Raw genomic sequence first — 17995 nt, 5'->3', positions numbered from 1 at the left:
TACGAGCGAGGGTCAGTATGAAGATTGAAGGGCTTGCTGGGTAAAACTCCACAGCACTCCACTCCAAGACTTCAAAGGTGGTGAAACGATACGGCACTTGACTGACAGAAGGACGATTGCGGTCTCTTTCAAGTCCATGTCAGCAGAAAACGCTCCCACAGAAGTGAAATGTACTCAACTTAGAGTTCAGAAGAAGAAAAAAAAAGACCAAAGGATTTTAAAGGCAAAGATTTATTTAAACGCTGTAAGTTGTTGCACAGAAGAGAGTCAGTACTGTATGTTCAATTAAAAACTAGCTGCAGATGATAAGGGATAAGCAAAAAGTCCAACAAGTCAATGAAAATGTGGAGCACTAGAGTTATTTGGGAAATTTAGTTACCTTGTCTGTCAATGTGTGTTTTTTATCCAATCAAAAGTTGTGTAGTCAAGCTACAACCTTCATCTATCTGTCAAAGTACACAACATAATGCATAATTACATATTTGAAGTAATACATTTTTAATGCATATGCTGGATGAAGTCAAGAACAATCACATTATTTAGATCTCTTAGTCCGAATAACAAAACCAGACTAGTGAGATTTCAGCGAGACAAACATTTTAAAAAGACAAATTATTTCTGTAGTCAGACTGAAATCAAACTTTTTATGTAAATGTACTTATTGCCATATCTAAAACAGCTTTTGGACAGAACAGTAAAGGTTAAAGGTAAAGTGAGTATCATCAGGCTCTATCTGCAGAGTGATAAAACTCTAAAGTGTGAATGAAACATGTACACTACCATTCAAAAGTTTGAGATTTTTTTTTTAATGTTTTTGAAAGAATCCTCTTACTGTCACTTTTGATCAATTTAATGCATCCTTGCTGAATAAAAGTATTCATTTATTTTTTAAAAATAAACCTTACTGACCTCAAACTTTTTAACAGTATAGTGTATGTATGTTTATCAGTGATGGACTATGTAACTGCAAGCACAAGATTCCTGTGCTGAAAATCCCAACACTCCCACTGCTGCACAGATCCAGTGTTTCTTGAAGACCACAGGTTACCTGCCACTGACCCGTTATCAATGAGCTTGCACAAACTCCTTGAAGTTCATCTGTCAGTGAAGGTTTACATCTGCTCAGAAGGTTAAGTGTGTCTGACAGCTGTTTTCTTTACTTTCTTGATTTGTGAGACTCATTGTTAAGGGTTGAACTTTATATGGTTTTAGTGTTTCTTTGTGTTTGCTTCAGTCCAGAGAACAGCATCACCTCTTCTCGCATCTTACAGGCAGCTCAGTCTCTCCACCTCTTCTTCAACCAAACCCCTGAAGCAGGAAAAGGAGAGAGAAAAAAAAAAAAACATCAAATCAATCTGCCTTTATTTGACCCAAACCTTAGATTGAGCTTCCCTCTTTCATCTGCATTAGTGAAAATTAGGGTAACTATTTCACTGCTAACCAACCCGAATCTCAGCAGCTATGTTTCCATCCGCCTATATTTATGCACATTTTGGGATATCGCATAAAAAATGCTGGATGGAAATGCCAAGATTCACATAAATTCTAAAAACGTGTATAAAATGTTATGAGGCAGATATATTTTTTATCCAATAAGAAAACATGTACATAAACTATGATGGAAACACATTTACAGAATAAATCCCTCACATGAAAAAAGTGAATAAAAATCTGTTTTTGCCTCAACAGAGGATATGATTGGATAACTGGCCTAACCAGTGGACCAATCGCATTGCACAGCATCTCAAATGTTGGTTTGAATTCTAAAAATCTAAAGTTTGTCATCAAAATGATTCGGTTTAATTCCCCTCCCATAAGCGTCTCACACGATTGCATTCCTAAACACCAGGAAACATAGCTAGTGTCACAGGGTTCGATGTATCCCTGATCTTGGGATAATCTTAAGCAACTGTATATCATGGTGAAATGTCTGTCGAGAGGCCGACACAGATGCTAGGATGAATGGTGTGCAGTCTGTACTGTTTTAAACTGGTAATGATGCTGAATGTGGCATCAGAGATGCTCATCAACAACCGACATCTGGCAAAAACTGCATTTGGGATTTTTCACAAGCCAAATGGCAATGGAGATGGCAGGATGGCGTCATTAGGGGTTTGTTGAGCAGACAGCTCTCTAAAGTCTGCAAGAACATACCAATAGCCAAGCCTTCATCTCTTATTCATCAAGGAAGAGAAAGCGGCAGTAATATGAATCCAGCATATTGAGGAAAATTAGTATATCTGATTGCTATGTACATGCAGGTCCAGAAGGCACAGAGGTATGACATCAGCTGCATGGCCTGTCGACTAAGACAAAACCAGCTCTCCCTGTCTATTTTAATGAGCCTTTGTTTGTAAGTTGGTCGCTTCCTGAACCTCTAGGGACAGGAACCTCTATTTTAGGGGCATTTCAAGAGATTGAGGTTATGTTGTGCATGCGTCATCATGCCGAATACATCAGAGGAGACAGGGAGTATTCCCAATCCGGTGATGCCATGAAAAGACACGTGTTTAGGGAAGCAGGAAATTACTTCATGCTTTCTGCAACTGTAAGGGGATGTGTTTCCTGTGACCCATCTTGGCCTTAGGAATGAGGGCACTATTCTTAGGTATGTCTTCATCGTTCATTGTGTCACAGTCATTTACCCTGCAGTGCAATGACATAATTCAACATATATCCTTTATTATCTGTAAAAAAGCATTTAAAGGGGTCCTTGATTATGATTTCAATTTTTTAAACTTTAGTTAGTGTGTAATTTTGCTGTTTTGAGCATAAACAACATCTGCTAAGTTACTACACTCAAAGTTCAATGCAAAGAGAGATATTTTCTTTTACAGAAATAATTTTTTAAGGACTACAACAAACGGCTGGTAGGGACTACAACAAGCTTCTTCCCGGGTTAGTGACATAACAAACCCCAAAATTTACATAAACCCTGCTCCCAGGAACACTCAATAAAGGGGGTGTGTCCATGTTGGGCTGCTTTAGAGAAGAGGAGGAGTTGTTGTAGTAGAGTGTTGTTGCCATGCCGTCATTTTACGCCGGACTGCTTCACAAACGAGGGTCAATTCAACGCTGGATTTGCACAAAAGATTAACATGACGTCACATGCTAGTCGATGAGTTGAATCAAATCCACAGCAACTACATAAATTTATCCACTAACCATTCAGAAACGTCCAGTTGCATTCTAAAAGTTGTAACTTCTTCCTGAGTCTCTCCATCAGTGTCCAACTCCGGTTTGAACAATGTCTGAACACCGTTACTGACAATCCTCATTTTGGCTGCGTGAGATTCTCCAGCTTTGTTGTTGTTGAGCAACCAAAGCGCGAGCTGTTAAAGCTCCTCTTCTGGAAAGGGGGCTGGGAGCAGCAGCTCATTTGCATTTAAAAGGACACACACAAAAACGGTGTGTTTTTGCTCACACCCAATTAGGGGCAAATTTGACCAGCTATAACAAATGATCTGTGGGGTATTTTGAGCTGAAACTTCAGACACATTCTGGGGACACCACAGACTTATATTGCATCTTGTGAAAAGTGGCATAATAGGTTTTATTTTATTTTTTATATTTTATTATGTATGATTTATTTTTATTTTATTTCTACATTCATTTTTTGTCTTTCATTTTACTGTCTTAAACTGCATAGCAAAACCCTGTCTATCAACCCTAGCATTGTGACAGTTTTTAGTATGAGTAGTTCACTGATTGTTTACTGATTCACATAAAAAAAGAGCCCACCCTCAAATATCTATGATACTCTGGTTTGTCCATTTTATCATCCACCAGGGTAGAATCTAAAGTCTGATCACTCAGAAAAGTAACAGCACAACTCTCTGCAACAAGCTGCATGATTTACACTACCATTCCAAAGTTTGGGGTAAGATATTTTTTTTTAAATAAATTAATATTTTTCAAAAGTGACTGTAAAGACTTTTGTAATGTTACAAAAGTTTCCATTTCACATAAATTTAAAAAAAAAATGTAACTAGAATCCTGAAAAATGTATCTGTTTTCACAAAAATATTAAGCAGAACAATTATTTTCAGCTTTGATAATCAGCATGTTAGAATGATTTCTGAAGGATCATGTGACACTGAAGACTGGAGCAATGATGCTGAAAATTCAGCTTTGCCATCACTGGAATAAATTACATTTTAAAATGAATTCAAATAGATAAAGTTATTTTAAATTGTAATAATATTTCACAATATTAGCATTTTTGATCAAATAAATGCAGCCTTGGTGAGCACGAAACTTTTCTTTTTTTAAAACATACAAAATCTTACAAACCCCAATTCTTTCAACGGTAGTGTATCATGTCAATGAATGAGCAGTAGTGATAGTGATGATAACATGTAGTACCTATAAGCCGCAATCTCTATTTCTAGATTCATCTTCTGATTCAGCAGTTCTTCATAGTCTCCACTTTGATCCTTCATCTGGAACTGAAGATCAGCCTCTTCCTCCTCCAGCTGACAAATGTAATTCTGGACAGAGACAACACAGTGGTGAGATACTGAGAGCTGCTGTAGAAAAATATGAACAGTGAGTGCTTGTACCTCCAGCTCCTCTATATCCTCCAGGTATTTGGCTTTCTTAGCTTCTATTTCAGCCTCCAACTCGTCTCCACGCTTCTCCAGCTCTGCCACCTCTTTCTGCAGCTCTGCAATCTACAATTAGACATATACAGCATCAGTCAAAGGTTTGGGCAAAACTGACTGAATATGTATTTCTGATCTTTAATAGCATTTTAATCTAAATGCTTAAAACGATGTATTAATGGATGTATTTTTAGTTTATTAAAAAAAAAAAAAAAAAAAAAAAAAAAAAGATGTTGCACCAAAGAGGAAAAGCATCCAGCACTTCCTTCAGTACTGTTTAAAAAGCACCTTAGGTGGCACCATGTGAAGTTGGTCTAATTGCCCAGAGCTGTAATTTAGATAAAGTACGGCTAATTTGAAGAAACTAAAATATAAGAGAGTTTTGATTTGTTTACCATTTTATCGTCAGTATGCAATTTCCATAATTTCAATTTGTAATTTCATAGTTTTGATGACTATAATGTGGAAAACAGTAAATAATTCAATTAAAAAAAAAAAAAAATGTTCAAAGACTTGCACTTTGCATAAACATAAGCAGATGCGGATACACAATGTACGACAACACAGAGCTGAGCTTAACAAAACATGTTGTAATTAATGCTTATTTTGGTCTTAATTTAGCTATTGTGAGAGCATATCTGAAAACAGTTGACATTTCACGTTGCATGTTCACCTATCAACAAACACAACGCAGAGAACTGTCAGCCACACCTCTGTGCACGAGCTGCCCTGCTGTGAGTAATTACTGTAATCAGGTAAGTTAAACAGTCAGCTGTCAGAGATGGATGGAGATTGCACGCTCTGTTTCTCTTTCAGGTAGATCCTGGGAGGCTCCGAGCTCTGTTATTAACAAGCTGATGATACGTCAACTGATGAAAATGGTTGTTACTCTGCTTTGGGTCTCAATTGAGAGTAAGGCGGTCTGGTTGGTTGCCCCCCCACCCGCCCAAGAGAAAACAAGCCGTGTCTCTGCCGTAATATACAGCTAAACAAGACCTAATTTCACCACCAACAGTTTGTTTAGCCAAACTGTCTCAGAGAGCAACCAGATCACTAGTATCCTTTCTTAATGGCAGGAAAGATAGGGCGACGGGTATATTAGGGCTGTGTCCGAAACCTAAGACAGCTGCCCCACTGTCCAGTCAGTCAATAACATCACAGACAGAATTTAATTAATTAATAATACATTTTATAAATAAAATGTATTATTATTATTATTAATTTGAAGGAAACTGATTTCAGGGTCAGTGACACACCTTTTTTTTTTGGTCTGGATGTATTGTTTTAGTAAAAAAATACATGTGATTTGTATATACAATGCCTTCAGTGCAGCTCTTCTATGATGAGTATGTTTTAAGTTTTAAATTAAAATTAATTTTGATAATTTTTGAGGGCATAAAATCAAAAATGTCCTGATGTCATATAGAAAAGTAGGGCTGTAAAATCAATTAATTGTGATTAATCGCATCTAACATAAAAGTCTGTGTTTACATAATATATGTCTATGTATATGTGTGTGTGTATTTTTTTTTATATATATATATATATATATATATATATATATATATATATATATATATATATATATATATATATATATATATATACATACATACATACATACATACATATATATATATATATATACATACATACATACATACATATACACATACATACATATACACACACACACACACACACATATACACACACACACACACACACCAAGCTCAGCGTAAATAAGTACACCCCCTTTGAAAAGTAACATTTTAAACAATATCACAAAATCAAATTTCCAAAATGTTGACAAGACTAAGTTTTATATAACATCTGTTTAACTTATAACATGAACGTAAGGTTAATAATATAACTTAGAGAACAAAATTTTCAGTTTTACTCAAATTAGGGTGATGCAAAAATGAGTACACCCCACTGAAAGTCTCTGGAGCAAAGCTAAATTTTAGACTACAAATGTCTAATTTAACAAGAATTCAACCACAGGTGAGTCTAATTATTCATTACACAGGTGTCCAGCAGACAGTTGACTATAAAAGGGTGTTAAACCCCTTCCCATTTCATACTGTCAGCAATGGCACCACATGAAAGAGAAATGTCAAAAGACCTGAGAAAGAAAATAATTTCTTTACACCAGAAAGGTGAAGGCTACAAGAAGTGGTACAAAAATTTTAAAAAAGATGGAACTGTAACCATCACTGCATTTATCTAAAGAAGTAGAAAGCCAAACTGGGGTGACTATTTCCCGTGACACAATACGGCGTACACTGCAGAGGAATGGCATGCATGGGTGCCGTCCACGAAAGAAGTCTCTCCTAAAGCCCAGGCACAAAAAAGCCCACCTAGAGTTTGCCAGGGCCCATGCTGACAAAGATGAAGACTACTGGGACTCTATACTCTGGAGTGATGAGACCAAGATAAATGTTTTTGGAACTGATGGCTTCAAAACGGTATGGCGTCGCAAAGGTGAGGAATACAAAGAAAAATGCATGGTGCCTGCAGTGAAACATGGTGGTGGCAGTGTCCTTATGTGGGGCTGCATGAGTGCTGCTGGTGTCGGGGAGCTGCATTTCATTGATGGCATCATGAATTCACAGATGTACTGCTCTATACTCAAAGAGAAGATGCTACCATCACTCCGTGCCCTTGGTCGTTGTGCACTTTTCCAACATGACAATGATCCTAAACACATTTCTGAAGAAGAACAGGGTGAAAGTGATTCATTGGCATCTGATCTGAACCCAGTCGAACACCTATGGGGAATTCTGAAGAGACAAGTTGAGCATCACTCTCCATCCAGCATCCAGTCTTTAAAAGAGGTCATTCTTAAGGAATGGAAAAAGATAGATGTTGCAAAATGTCGCCAACTTGTTCATTCCATGCCTAGAAGACTTGGTGCTGTCATTAAAAATCATGGAGGCCATACAAAGTACTAGATGTTTTTGTTGTGGGGTGTACTCATTTTTGCATCACCCTAATTTGAGTAAAACTGAAAAATGTGTAATCTAAGTTATATTATTAACCTTACTTTCATGTTACAAGTTAAACAGATGTTATATGAAACTTAGTCTTGTCAACATTTTGGAAATTGTTTTTGTGTTCATTGAGATATTGTTTAAAATGTTACTTTTCAAAGGGGGTAATATAATAATAAGGGGGTAATATAATAATAATATATATACACACACACACATATTATGTAAACACAAAATTTATGTTATATGCGATTAATTGCAATTAATCGATTTTACAGCCCTATAGAAAAGCCTCATTAAAAATGTGTGTCAAGGTCAATAAGTCTCTAAAATGTAAGATTTGTAAAATAAAATGTAATAAATGTAAGATAAAATGTAAGAATTTGACCCTTTTCTTTAAAAAAGCATAAAAAGAATTTCAAGCCACATGAAACTAACTTGAAATAGAGTACTTTTCTAAGAAATTAGAACATGTTTTAAATTAGTATTTCAAAAGATTTTTCCTTTTCTTTACTAGACAATTTTTGTCAGTGACCCTTCAAATAGTCAACAAAATGTCATCTAAAACAAATAAGCTTCATAAATACTAAATATTTCTTGACAACAATGCATATTTCCAACTAGAAATGGAATCAACTACTTCTTCAGATGCCATTTTTTCCACCAACCACTGAACTGCTCACAACGAATTGGATATCACAGACTGAAGGAGACATTTATGCTGCTTTAAAAAAACTGACCGTTTGAAGGAATTTTTGTAGAAATTACATTACATAAAAACTGATTCAAATGTGCATTGATGCCTTTCTACTACTTATCCTACCTGCAATACTTTCTGACACAAGCTACTGTAGGAAACACAACTGATAGGGGAGAAATAAGGAGAGAAAAATAAAGAGAATGTAGTATGAAGGGAGGAAGTAAGATGAAGCAGAGCAGACTGTCCATCACTGATCAGCGAACAGGATCCTGTGTTATGAAAGCGAGCAGTGTGGTTGGAGATGGTCAGTTTATTTTAAGAGAGGGGCTACGACCACAACCACAATAATTAGAACCAAACCACCCTGTTTATTTTCTCAAATGTAAAGGTGTGAGTTGTGGCTGACCAATGATTTTCTTGCTCTTTAGAATGTAAACTAAGTCAGCAAGTGGCTCCTAATCATTTCAAACATAAATCCTGAACGATTTCCCTTTACGCTAATGCATCCGTCACTTTTTCTTCCCTACCTTTTTTTTTTTTAACCTAAAGTTTCTCTTCCTGCCGGTGAGGGAGGCTGACAGGTGAGATTTTATTACTACGGCTCAGTACGATTTGCTGTCTCCCGAGGCACTGCAGGAATGTGTGAAGTTTATGAAGTTTATGATTGGGGGAGAGAGTGCGTTGGCAGACTGTGAAATGTATTGTTCATAATGGAAGACAGCGAGAGAGATAAACACTGTTATAGACGATACACTCCTCACATCCTCCTGGTCCTATCTCTTAGAATAAACACTCTGGGCAGCAGGAGTTCTCTTACTTTTTTCCTCAGCTGTCAGTCTGACTGAGGACATGGCGTTGTGAAACACCAATGATACTTGAAAATTTTTAAATTATCATTTTTAAAAGTTCCCAGTTCGTTTAGAATCAATCATCACTGAAAAATTACTAGCAGTTCAGTGAGGGAGACTTTTGTGAACTCAGTAACTTATCTGATCGATTCACTGAGTGGATCTGATTTGAACTACTACCTCACGAGAGAGTTCGAGACATTTCATACTGATTCATAAGAATCATTTCTTTGTAAATTATATAGTGTTTGTTATTACAGGAAACAGTGGTTTGCACTTTAAAAGGTTAGTTCACCCAAATATAAAATTTCTGTCATTAATTACTCACCCTGTAAAACCTTTGTTCATTTTTGTAACACAAATTAAGATATTTTTGATGAAATCCAAGGTTTTTTAATCCCCCATAGAAAGCAATGTAATTACCACATTCAAGGTCCAGAGAAGTAGTAAAAACATTGTTAAAATAGTCAGTGTGACTACAGTGGTTCAACCTTAATGTTATGAAGTGACGAGAATACTTTTCGTGCGCAAAAACAAACAAAAAAAATAATGGGGGAAAAAAACCTCTCGGATTTCATCAAAAATATCTTAATTTGTGTTCCGAAGATGAACGAAGGTCTTACGGATTTGGAAGGTCATGAACGTGAGTAATTAATGACAGAAATTAAATTTTTGGGTGAACTAACCCTTTAATGAGACAATATCTGACTAAACCGGATATGTTTAATAAACTGCCATCAATGATGACTAAATTTTAAATGATTGTTGAGAAGGTTTTGTTTTATGTCTCATTTGCAACTATTTTAGTGGCAGTCTGGAGTGCCTTTTGATGGGTCAGAGCTCAAGTGTGTCGATGAGAGTAAACTCACTCACCAGGTTCTTGAGGACATTCACATCAGTCTCTTTGGAGATGTCCTTCACTTTCCCTCCAGTCAACTTAGCCAGCTGCTCCTCCTTCTCCTTTCCTGCGGCATCAATGGTGGCAGCGCTTGAGGCTCTGGGCTCAAACTAAAATGCAGGAAAGGTTTACAGATTCAGGTTTCTTGCATCTCTAAAGAAGAGTTACCACCCATCAAGCAGAATTCTATAGAGAGCAGGCAGTGAAGATGAATCACTGATTATTCCCAGAAGAAAGAAGAGCAAATGAAGGCCCATCAGGTGAGCAGGTGCAACCAGTCAAAAATCAGCATCCAATTACTGTTCCCCCCAAATCCCAATCAATATCAATTGTGAGGGAGACAATTGGACCTTGTGCGGCACTAATGAAACAAAGCACCAGACAGTTTTTGGCTCTGAGACCACCTGAGAGAGCAATGAATAGAAAAGCAGACCAAATGAAAACAGCGAATGGTGGTAAAGGATGTGTTTGTGTGTGTGCGAACTAGTTTTTGTGTATGTACGTCTGCTAGTACACTAGCAGGAGTTGTTCTTGGCCTGCTTATCTTACACCCACACACAAACACACACTAGAAGACTGTTGAGCCTATAGAGGCTCTCCAGTGTCCTTGGTGTAGAAGTGCTCTCTTCTCCTCTCCAGACCCATTCTGCATAGGAGCCTGGGAAGGGCTCCAGAGCTCTGATTACCACTACGACCCCAGTCAAAAGCAGCCACTCCTGGGGCAAACAGGGTCAGAGGGCACTGGTGCTGTAGGATGACCTTTAGAGAGCCCTCACTCCTCAAACGACACAGAGGGGACAATAGTACTCTGTGCTAGATGTGGACAGAGCTCTCTGTCCCACAAAACTGCCTCCTGAAGTAAAGTGTGAAAGAGGAAGGAAAAAACATGCATACCAGTCACACTGTTGTGTTAAGAGGTTAGTTCACCCAAAAAGACAATTCTGTCCTCATTTATGGGGTACTTTTTTGGTTGTCCTTCTCAGTGCTGGATAGTTTCCATCCCCATTCACATTCATAATATGGAAAAGAGCAGCATGAACTACATTTAATCATCCTTTCTGTCCCACAGAATAATCATTTTTCTGGGAATGTGTGGGGTAATGTCAATTGACAGCATTTGGCACAATGTTTATTATAGCAGAAAATAATTTTAAAAATAACTGACATAAAATAATAGTCCCACTGCAAAAATGCAAATTTTAGACCACTTTACAACTCAAATAAAACACTTTTGTTAAACATCACATTTCACATTCAAGCCTTTAAAACATTAAACACTGGTTTTGTTTACTTTTATTGTAACTGCCTTTCTCTTAACAATTATAACAATTTAACTGTTTTCTAATTTAAAGGGTACATAACACACAGTTTCTGCCAATCTCATGTTAATCTTGAGTACCTGTAGAGTAGTATAGCATCCTTCATATCTCCTAAAAGTCTTTAGTTTGATCAGATTTATAAAAGAAAGATACGCTGTACCGAGTCTTTCCGAAAACAGCCGAGCTCCTGGAGGCGTGCCGTGGGCGAAGCTAAAGAGTGACGAACATGCGCAGCTTTTGTGTAGCGATCCTCTGCAAGCTATCGATGGTCAGATAAACACATGTATTCAAACACACACAATACACCATCGCATTATCCCTGGATAACTTTTGAATCACTATAATGAATATAGCGTATAGTGAATGATAAATAATGAATTTATGAATTCACTAGGTTCATGTTGTTTACATTATATGCACTTAGGCGCCTATTGCCAACAAAACAGACATTTAATGCAGTTTTACTTACCACCTGCGGTTCCGACTCATGACCGGGATCACTATCGCTGTGACCACTCCATGTTTCAGTTTCAAACTATCTGTAAATCCAGCATCGAACTGGGCCTTGTTTATAAAACCATTAGCGCCGATCCTGAGGGCTCGAGCAGCCACGGAAAAGATGAGATATTCTCCATTCATTTTAACTGATTACAACTATCAGACACGACTTTATCCTTGTTTTGATAGTTAAATTTAAGGCGGTTTCTATGGTTATTTTAATGACAAATATTGAGAGCGCATCAATGTAATGCGTGAGCACAAATCTCTCAGTTCCACTTAATGCTGGGTTCTTTGGGAAGCAAGGTTATCTTTCCCTCACAACAAAAAACACACTTCTTTGGTGACATTGTTGATTTCGTAGTCTAAAAACAAAGTGACAAATCTTTCTCAAGCAAGTCCTGTGCAGGGCTGCTGACGACTTCTGTAAAGCCGAACGAAGTGCGAAGTGCTCTTCCGGGAGAAGTGCCCTTACAAGGAATTCCGCCCATTATTACATAATAAAGGGCCATGCTCAAAAAAAAAAAAAAAAAAAAAGAAACTGTCTGAAATCTGTGAGAAATCTGAAGAGTATTTTTGGCACAGAAATACTCCTTCATACGTTCAACACGTTTTTTAAAACTTTGGCCATGTTTAGCATGAGAATCCAACCCTTTAACAGTGTAAATAAGTCAGAATGCATGAAATAGCATTAGACCCCTCCTTTAATATATTTTGAAATGCAATTTATTCCTGTGGAGCAAAGTATAATTACTCCATGCAGCCTTCAGTGTCACATGATCCATCAGAAATCATTCTAAGAGGCTGATTTGCTGCTCAAGAAACATTTCTGATTATTATCGATGATGAAAACAATTGTTCTGCCTCGCATTTTAGTGGAAACCTGATACTATTTTTTCAGGATTCTTTGATGAATAGAAAGTTCAAAAGAACAGCAGTTATTGTACATGTCGTTACTGTCACTTTTAAAAGAATTAATTTCTTAAAACATTTTTTTTAGTGTAAATGCCACAAAAGCTGTCAATTTAGCCTGTAGAGAACACTGGAGTATATACTGGTGTGTAATTCACCTTGAGGCTCTCAGCCAGCTCGCTGTAGTACTGCTTGATGTCCATGATGGCTGGAGTGATATCAAAGGTGGAGAACTGCACAGTTACAGTTGGAGAACCTTCATCCAGAGGCCTGGGTTCACACAGCTTCTCCAGCCGCTGTGAACAAACACATCATCATGAATTTTGGCTTCTCCTCAGGTAACAATATCTGCCTGTGCGAGATATGGCAGCTGTTCATTATCTGGCCTCAATGAAGTGTTCATGAAAAGGAGATTGAGTCCAAGTCTCAGCTTGTTCTCGTCAACATGAATAATGAGAGAGCGGCAGATGTATCAAGATAATAATAGCAGTTAATAAAACAAGAAGTACTTCTGTTTTCATTTCATACGCCTGTACTTTGAGTTACACCGCACGTCCCAGAGGGAGGTCAACGGATATTTCTCTGTTTTCAGCCATTGCGTACCCACAGACTTCCCATATACTACATTCCTTCATTTTGGTGATTTGAGAGACCGTGTTTCCTGTCAGTCTCCATTCCCCTAAACTTGTTCCCCTTATGATCAGAGGAGACACCTTAAATAGCAAAACCCCCACAAGACCATGCCAAAATTCAGAGGTCTAAGGTGAAAATTTTCCCATTTCAAATAAGAAGTAACACGCCACATTCTGCATGGCCTTACCATTTCATGCTGCCTCTCCATGGCAGCAAGCTGCTCCTCATAGATGGCCACTTGCTCTCGAAGGGCTAGGCAGTCAGTGGTAATTACATCCACCTCCTGAGTGGGGAAGCGGAAATAAAGGTCAGTTCAAACACAAAGCACTTACCCTCTACATCTTCTATCACGAGCATCCTCAGTGCCACCAGGTTGTGCCCAGGCAAAGACTGCAATGCAGGGGAGACGAGATCCACATACGTAGTCCAACGTCCCCCCATTTTATTCGGCTCATCTGGGTATCTTAAGTGCCTGATTAATTGGCGATGAATTCAATTACTCAGAACGAAAGCATTTGCATGTGAATGCTGCAGTGTGACGATGGGTCTGGGCGGCAGAGGAAGCGCACAGCACACACACACGCTTCCCCGGAGCCCTGAATTGGCACAGTGGCTGCTGTTCCCGTTATCTCAGTGTGAACACAAGCCCAGTACTGGAGAGAGTCTAGACAGCATTTTAATGCCGATTTGCTTACTCTATTCCACACCACCGAAGGGCTGAACTTCACTATGGTGGACATATTGCAGCCAGATGCAATGCTGGTGCTTAAAAGTAATACTTTCTCATGGCATTTTTTTCATTTAACCACTGTTATTTCTTTTTTAAAATGCCATTTAAAACCAATTCAGTGGTCTGTGCCGATAGCCTCGTGGGCAGCACACTAACATATAGCGCCACTGCACTTCGGGCAACCAGAGTTTGAGTCCTGGCTTGCGGACCTTTCCCGAATCCCGTCCCCCTGTCTCTCTCCCAAATTTGCTTCCTGTCCTATCATAATAAAACTATTTAGTGAAATCAAACTAGTGAAAATACAAAACTCCATATAGAACATCATGCTTATGTCTCTAAATATATTATTTATACAACTGCATCTAGATTATACTTGCGGCTGCATCATAACTACCCCTTTGGTTCTCTTCCTGTTTTATTCTTTCTCTCCAGCCTTCCTTTCTCATCTCATCGCAGCCCAGCCTGAGCGCTAAGCCCTGCTCTGTTGCATCTAGGAGATATGAGAGGCTGAATGAGTGAATTATTAGGCACGGTGAAAGCTTTCCCACATCTGCTCTTTTACTGGAGATGTGCTCTGACATCTGTGGGGTGACGAAGTGGTTTCTACAGAAAGCGGCTCGGGTTTCAGAGTGGCCGCTGGCCGGGAGTCAGTGGGGCCTGTAATCAGGACTCTCCAGAGCGGATCTGGGAGCAGCAGCTGTGCTGTGCCACTCCAGGGACTTTCACACACCTCCACTGGAGTCAGAACACCCCACCCCACCCGCAACACAGGCTAACACTGCCATCTAGTGGTGGGGAAAGTTAAAGTCTATCATTGGTGATTCAGTTTCTGTTTGAGCCCCACGAGTGTAAATTTCTATACTGTTGTTTTGAGAAAAAAAAAATTGTTAAAGTATCAAACAAGGCATGTGACATTTATTTTAAACTTGAGAAACTGTCCTATCATAAAACAAAGGATAAACTTTTCTTATCTAAGCCAAATATATTTGTGTATTTTGACTGGATCAGTGTTTGTTGTTGTTTATTGTTAACTAAGACTTAAAAACCATTTTCAGCAATTGAAATAAAGCTAAAATTAAAAAAAAAATTTTTTGAAAATCAATGAAAATCAGAAATATTGCTAACTAACTGAAATAAATATGCTCAAGTTGAAGTAATAAAATTACTAAAACTAAAATAAAAAAAAATTGTAATAATTAAAGCTAAATATAAATGTAAAAGCTCATTAAAATTGCTAAAACCTACAAAATTAAAACTGAAAATAAAAAAAAATAAAAGCTAATTCAAAACATTTTTAATAGTATATAAATATTCTTTAATAGTATATAAATAATAGTAAAATAACACTGGATTGGATATGTTCTGTTTATCAAACTTATTAATGTAAAAAAAAAAATATTTTTTTTTATAAAATCTATCTTTAAATGTGGCTGAAGTGCCCAAATATCCTGATACCAGATAACAAATAACATCTGCAGTTTTCATGGCATTTTTTTTCATTACCAAAGAAACATCTTCTCGCTCTTGCTGGATGAGAGTCTTGTGCTCAACCACCTGATCATATTTCATCTGCATACGCCGCAGCTCACCCTTCAGCTCCTCCGTGTTGCATAAAATCTCCTCCTGAGGGAAACACCCAGTAAGCAGCAATGAAAGAATCAACAGAATAGATGATGTGTTAAAGAAACTGATATTTGAGGAGTAAACACACACACACACACACACACACACACACACACACACACACACACACCTCAAATCAATTTAATATTATCAAGTAAAGCATAAATATCCATCACCACTCAGGCCAGAGATACTGAGTGGTACCTTTTCTTTCCGTAGCCTCTCTATCACAGCCTCCAGGCTGTAGTCGGCAGGGCCGCTGATGCAGACGGTGGTTGTGGTGATCTGCTCTGACTCTAGCCTTTCTTCCAGCTCAATGATTTCAGCCTCCAGAGATTCATTCTCCTCTTCTAGACACCGAACCTACCACAGCCACACATAAGTTAAGGTACGAGAGTAGAGGACATGTAATATATATGAGTAATGGCTTATGCTCAAAATGTTGTATCATATTAAACTACGCAGTATGCAGTAATAGAGGACACTGTGACAGCATCTTCATGGCCTTAATATGATTTTCTTCACACCCTCAGGCAAACGACTGACCCCATTAAACATCATGGAAATATGATAATTGGGCCACACACAGGGAGACCATTAGATTCAGCATGAGCACAGCTGGTTGTTACCCAACAGAACCTTGGGTGTGTATGAGTGTAAACATTTTCATGTCTCACCACGTCGATGAGGCCGGCCAGGCGATCATTGAGGGCAGCGATGACAGAGCGCTCATGGACAAATCGAGCCACACCCTCTTTGTTTAAGGCACGAGCTGCAGCGAAATCCAGCTCGGGACATTCACTCACTGAAACTCTACCCCTGTCAAACAAACTGAAAGCTTTCCAATGTCTGCAATGGAATGTTTATTTTCTAAGCAAAACATAAGCAAACAATATTAAAGGAAAAGAGGAAATGCATGAAAGAGCTTAACTAATAACACATTTATGCATGTGTATTTATAATTCAAAGAATAAAGAGTGAAGTCATTGTTTAAATGATTCAGATCATTCACACAGAACTCCAAGTGTGACCATATATGGGTTAAACAAGTAAATATTATATTCAAACAAGTAAACAGAAAGCATTTGAAAACTTTTCAGTGTTTTTAAGTATTTTGAGAAACCAAGAAATATACAGTATATTTGTGTAATATACACACACTACAGTTCAAAAGTTAGGGGTCAGTAAGTGTTTTTTTTTTTTTAAATTAATGCTTTTATTCAAAAAGTTTGCATTAAATTGGTAAAAAGTGAGACAAAATAAAAAATAAAAAAAATGTACATTTCAAATAAATGCTGTTATTTTATAACTTGCTATTCATTCAAGAACCCTGAAAAAAAAATTGTATCACGGTTTCAAAAATATTAAGCAGCACAACTGCTTTCAACATAATAATAAGAAATGTTTCTAGAGCACAAAATCAGCATATTAGAATGATTTCTGAAGGATCATGTGACACTGAAGACTGGAGTAATGACTGCGTAAAATTCAGCTTTGCCATCACAAGAATAAATTACATTTAAAAATATATTAAAATAGAAACCAGCTTATAAATGGTAATAATATTTTACAATATTACTTTTTTTATTGTTTGGTGAGCATAGACTTATTGACCCAAATATTTTGCATACAATAATAACAACTACTTCATATATGAGGTGTGATTCATAAATTCATTATTTATGAAACAAAGCAAAGTGAAAATTAAACTCTGCCAATAGTCTTGATTTTGTAGATGTTTAGCCAATAAACATGGTCAATAAATCTTAACTATGAGTTTATATGGAGAAATGCTCTGAAATGCCAAAACAGCAACTCTATGCTGATTACTATACATTCATTTAAAATGCACTAGAAATATGTGTAAGGCTTTCAGATCTAAAAGCACTGACCTGGCAGCAGAGCGAGCCTGGACTCCACATCGTCCTGCAGCCTGGCTCCACTGCTCCTCCTCAAACAGCTTACGGTACGATGACACTCTCAGCAGGGCCATGACAGCAGCAGGAAAGCAAAAGATGATGACAGCCGCACAAGCCGGGGGGTCTATATAGACGTCGGGGCTGAGAATGTCACACACACCTGTGGGATCTCTCACTGAACACAAAGTAGACTAACTAAAGGAACAGTGTCAGAAGATAAACCTTTCACATGGAACAGACACAATTCAGCCACTGCAACACGATAGGAGGCCACTCCTTCAGAAAGCAGTTACACAAGTGCAGATGGGACAATGACAG

General features: G+C 37.8%; 1 protein-coding gene across 1 annotated transcript; it reads right to left on the bottom strand.

Moving 5' to 3' along the window:
• Positions 1-212: 212 nt before the first annotated feature.
• On the bottom strand, positions 213-17957 carry vimr2 (vimentin-related 2). Its single transcript, XM_051918314.1, has 10 exons — positions 17651-17957; positions 16436-16577; positions 15963-16121; positions 15639-15758; positions 13593-13688; positions 12931-13068; positions 10019-10153; positions 4563-4673; positions 4366-4490; positions 213-1308 (listed from the first exon to the last, which is right to left on the bottom strand). Exons 1-10 carry the CDS (start codon positions 17749-17751, stop codon positions 1266-1268), a joined length of 1170 nt encoding a protein of 389 aa, XP_051774274.1. The 5' UTR covers positions 17752-17957; the 3' UTR covers positions 213-1265.
• Positions 17958-17995: the final 38 nt, after the last annotated feature.

This window comes from Ctenopharyngodon idella, chromosome 14 (assembly GCF_019924925.1).
Source record: "Ctenopharyngodon idella isolate HZGC_01 chromosome 14, HZGC01, whole genome shotgun sequence".
Classification (NCBI taxonomy): domain Eukaryota; kingdom Metazoa; phylum Chordata; class Actinopteri; order Cypriniformes; family Xenocyprididae; genus Ctenopharyngodon; species Ctenopharyngodon idella.
Note: the sequence above shows the minus strand (reverse complement) of the source record. Positions and strands in the feature narration are given on the sequence as shown.

Coding starts and splice junctions, on each gene's coding strand:
- vimr2 (XM_051918314.1), bottom strand. CDS start 17,751: ATGGCCCTGCTGAGAGTGTCATCGTACCGTAAGCTGTTTGAGGAGGAG. Junction 16,122..16,435: donor TGGCCGGCCTCATCGACGTG/GTGAGACATGAA, acceptor TGGCTGTGGTAG/GTTCGGTGTCTAGAAGAGGA. Junction 10,154..12,930: donor AGCTGGCTGAGAGCCTCAAG/GTGAATTACACA, acceptor CCTGCATTTTAG/TTTGAGCCCAGAGCCTCAAG.